The sequence below is a fragment of the Gastrolobium bilobum genome, unplaced genomic scaffold (genome assembly GCF_033153095.1).
Source record: "Gastrolobium bilobum isolate Gb01-03AN ecotype WA unplaced genomic scaffold, APGP_CSIRO_Gbil_v1 utg186725, whole genome shotgun sequence".
Taxonomy (NCBI): Eukaryota; Viridiplantae; Streptophyta; class Magnoliopsida; order Fabales; family Fabaceae; genus Gastrolobium; species Gastrolobium bilobum.
The window spans coordinates 11,882-16,272 of NW_026895517.1; the positions used below are offsets into that span (position 1 = coordinate 11,882).

General features: G+C 49.0%; 1 protein-coding gene across 1 annotated transcript; it reads left to right on the forward strand.

Annotated features, from left to right (window-relative positions):
* Nucleotides 1-1,078: 1,078 nt before the first annotated feature.
* On the forward strand, nt 1,079-2,278 carry LOC133314946 (uncharacterized). Its single transcript, XM_061516498.1, has one exon. The coding sequence runs from the start codon at nt 1,079-1,081 to the stop codon at nt 2,276-2,278; it is 1,200 nt and encodes a 399-aa protein (XP_061372482.1).
* Nucleotides 2,279-4,391: the final 2,113 nt, after the last annotated feature.

Here is a 4,391-nt window from a genome sequence, read left to right on the forward strand (position 1 = left end):
ACGACCCGCTCGTCATTCAAGCAATAATTGCCAACTTTGGCGTTAACCGCGTATTTGTTGATCACGGCAGTTCCGCCGATATCTTATTCTTACCATGTTTTAAGGCGTTAGGATTTACGATTAATGATTTAACTCCTGTCGCAGGTGAACTCTCAGGTTTCAATGCTACCACCACTAAGCCACTGGGAGTGATAAACTTATGTCTCTCCCTTGGAACGCCGCCAACATCGCGGTCTGCAGACATCCAGTTCCTGGCGCTCGTCATGCCATCAGCTTACACCGCCATTCTTGGCAGAAGGATGTTCGCCGCCTTTGAGGCGAGCGTCTCACACCCTCATTTGGCGATGAAGTTCATAGCAAGAGATAATAAAGTCGCCACAGTGCGAGGAGATCAAATAGTAGCCCGGAGCTGCTATAACATATCCTTGAGACCAATGACCAAGGTTACCTTCAAAGAAGAGATGGCACCCCAACAGAAGGCAACCCCGCCTGCAGGAAAAAGTCCCGGCGAGATGGGGAAAGAGCACAGCCAGTGCTTCTTGGTAGAATTCGACGCCAGAGACGACCCAAAAGTGGAGCATGCCAGGCCCACGCCAGATGGAGCATTGGAACATGTTGTGTTAGGCGAGGCGGATCACCAGACGACAACAATCGGGGCGACCATTGATCCAGAAGTCAAAGGCAAGTTGATCCAGCTGTTAAAAGATAACAAAGATTTGTTTGTTTGGAAACCGTCGGACATGCCAGGTATTGACCCCAAAGTATGCTGCCACCGTTTGTCGGTGGATCCCAAAGCAAAGCTTGTTTCACAGAAGAAGAGAAAGTTTGGCTTTGATCGCCAGAAAGTCATTGATGAGGAAGTTAAGAGACTCCATAACGCCGGGTTCATTAGGGAAATCAAGTACACAACCTGGTTGTCCAATCCAGTATTAGTAAAAAAGCCGAATGGCGCGTGGAGAATGTGCGCCTTAACCCCAGCAAATGTGTTTTCGGTGTTCCCGCAGGAAAATTCCTAGGCTTCATGCTTACGGAGCGAGGTATAGAGGTCAACACAGACAAATGCAAGGCAGTCATTGAAATGCGAAGCCCGCAAACAATCAAAGAGGTTCAACAACTAACTGGAAGGTTAGTAGCTCTCACCCGTTTTCTGGAAAATTCAGCACATAAATCTCTTCCCCTTTTTGGCTTGCTTAAAAAAGGGACCACCTTCCGGTGGTCGGAAGAATGTGAGAAGGCCTTCCAGGAGTTCAAAAGGGCTCTCTCTTGCCCACCAGTACTCGCCAAACCAGACCATGTAGAGACGTTGTATTTGTACCTCACCGTAGGTACTGAGGCGATCAATGCAGCCCTAGTCAAAGAATCGAAAGAAGGACAAAAGCATGTCTACTTTATCAGCAAAGTCTTACAAGGAGCTGAGCTTAGGTACCAACAAGTTGAAAAGGTTGCCTTGACACTTATCTTTGCCGCAAGGCGGTTAAGACCCTATTTCCAGTGCCATTCAATCACTGTCAAGACAAATCAGCCAATCCGCCAAGTTTTGCATAAGCCAAACCTAGCTGGAAGGATGATGTCCTGGGCGATAGAACTGTCAGAATACCAAATTGTCTACGAGCCAAGAACCGCCATTAAAGCTCAAGCCCTAGCTGATTTCATCGCCGAAATGACGCAAAGCCCTTCTACTGAGAATCAGTCAGCAGAAACGCCCTCATCTGGAATTTGGAAACTATATGTCGACGGCTCATCAAACGCCAAAGGATCAGGCGCTGGAATGATAGTAGAAAATCCAGAAGGCGTGGCTGTTGAACATTCCTTGTCTTTTGAATTCAACGCCACAAATAACCAGGCTGAATATGATGCCATGATAGCTGGCCTGCTCAAAGCAAAAGAAATGGGCGCCAGACGTCTCAAAGTCTTCAGTGATTCCCAGTTGGCAACCTTTCAGATCTCCGGCGAGTACCAAACCAAAGGACCATTAATGTGCACGTACCTAGAGAAGGTCAAAGAATTGATTGGAAGTTTCGAAGACGTAAAAGTGGAGCATATCAGGCGTGCAGAAAATACCCGGGCGGATATTCTCGCCAAGTTGGCAAGCACAAAAAGCCCATGGAACAACCGATCAGTAATTCAGCATAACATGCCAAGCCCATGCATCGTGATGAGCATTTCAAATTCGCCAGATGAGGCCGCCGAAGAAACCTGGACAACGCCCATTATCAATTACTTAGTCGAAGGAATTCTGCCCAGTGACGGGAAAGAAGCTCGAAAAATAGTGCGATAAAGCGCGCATTTCTGCCTAATGCAAGGGAGGTTAAACAAGCGTGGACTCTCAACCCCACTCCTAAAATGTTTGAATCCCAATGACGTTCAATACGTGATAGAAGAAATCCATGAAGGAATTAATCGCCATCACATGGGAGGTCACTCGCTGGTAAAGAAATCACTGAGAGTAGGGTTTTACTGGCAAACCATGGAGCGTGACGCCCATGAGCACGTCAAGAAGTGCGAAAAGTGCCAGAGATTCGCTGATGTACACAGAGCGTCACCAGAAGAGTTGACGTCAATCACCTCGCCATGGCCTTTCTATAAATGGGAAATTGACATCTTGGGTCCTTTCCCCATGGCGCCGGGACAAGTCCAATGGTTGATTGTCAACATTGACTACTTCACCAAAAGGTAGAGGCAGAACCCTTAGCTGCAATTACGTCCAAAAAAGCAAGGAGGTTCTTTTGGAGAAGCATCGTCTACCGATTCGGTATTCCCGGAGAAGTCATTACAGACAACGGCACTCAATTCACCGATGCCAAATTTCGTGAACTGATGAGTAGTCTACAAATCCGACACCATTTTGCCGCAGTGGAACACCCTCAATCCAACGGATTAGTGGAGTCGGCCAACAAAATGTTGGGAAAAGGAATCAAGAAGAGGTTGGAAGCACACAAAGGAGCGTGGTTAGATAACCTTGACAACGTCCTGTGGGGATACAGGACAACCGCCCAGTTATCCACCAGGGAAACGCCTTTCAAGCTGACCTATGGTGTCGAAGCCATGATCCCTGTTGAAATAGGCGAACCCTCCTGGCGACGAGAACACGTGACTGAGGTCGCCAACACCTAACATTTGAAGGAAGCACTGGACTTGCTGGACGAACTAAGAGGGTATGCCGCCCAAAACGATCGCCAGACAAAAGAAAGATCAGCTACTTATTACAACAAGAAGGTCATCCTCGAAGTTTCGAAGAAAAAGATCTAGTTCTTAGAAGAGCAGACGTTGGAAACAAGAACGCCCGAGAAGGAAAGCTCGCCCCAAACTGGGAAGGGCCTTATCGAGTAGCAAACAAACTGGGGAAAGAAGCTTACTCCCTCGAGACACTGGATGGGAAGGCGATCCCAAGGGCGTGGAATGCGGACAAGCTCAAGAAGTATTATAGTTAAATTGCCATGTAACATCGCCTGCACTCTTTTCCTTCCTTATGATTTTGTCCCAATGGGTTTTACTGGGGAAGGTTTTTAACGAGGCACGGTTCCACATTTTCAATAAAATCGAACTCCAGGTCACCAATTCCCTGTCAAAATTGATCAACTAACGGGACGGTTCTCACCCCCGCCTCAGTTGGACTGGGATGGTTCTCACCCCCAGCCAACGCCCGACTAACGGGATGATTCTCACCCCCGCCACAATTGGACTGGGATGGTTCTCACCCCCAGCCAACGCTCAACTAACGGGACGGTTCTCACCCCCGCCTCAGTTGGACTGGGATGGTTCTCACCCCCAGCCAACGCCCAACTAACGGGACGGTTCTCACCCCCGCCACAGTTGGACTGGGATGGTTCTCACCCCCAGCCAACGCCCAACTAACGGGACGGTTCTCATCCCCGCCTCAGTTGGACTGGGACGGTTCTCACCCCCAGCCAACGCCCAACTAACGGGACGGTTCTCACCCCCGCCACAGTTGGACTGGACAAGCCTGCGGTCATGCCAACCACGGACAAAAAGCGAAGAAAAAACTAAGCCTAAATCTATATATTTGTTGTAACTGTCTCAGCATCTTGCGCTTGATCGGTAACGCCCTTCTCAACAGCTTGAGCATCCACCGCCTGAGAAGGATCAGTTGGCACGCCACGCCCAGTATCGCCCTCATCGTGATCATCATCACTATCAGCATCAGTGGTTGGAAGCATTCCCCGCGCACCCTCATCGTCGTCAGTTTCAGGCGCCACCTCAACCACCCTGATGGCGTCACCCTCAAGATGTTGGATAATCTTGCCATCCTCCACATCATAATCGGGAGTGAAACCAGTCAAGTCGGTGCCAGGATACCTGACGGAAACTTGCTGAAGGGCGTTATTAAAAGAATGGTACATCAGGTTAGCAAGAGCCTCCTCCAACTTTTC

Coding starts and splice junctions, on each gene's coding strand:
- LOC133314946 (XM_061516498.1), top strand. CDS start 1,079: ATGCGAAGCCCGCAAACAATCAAAGAGGTTCAACAACTAACTGGAAGG.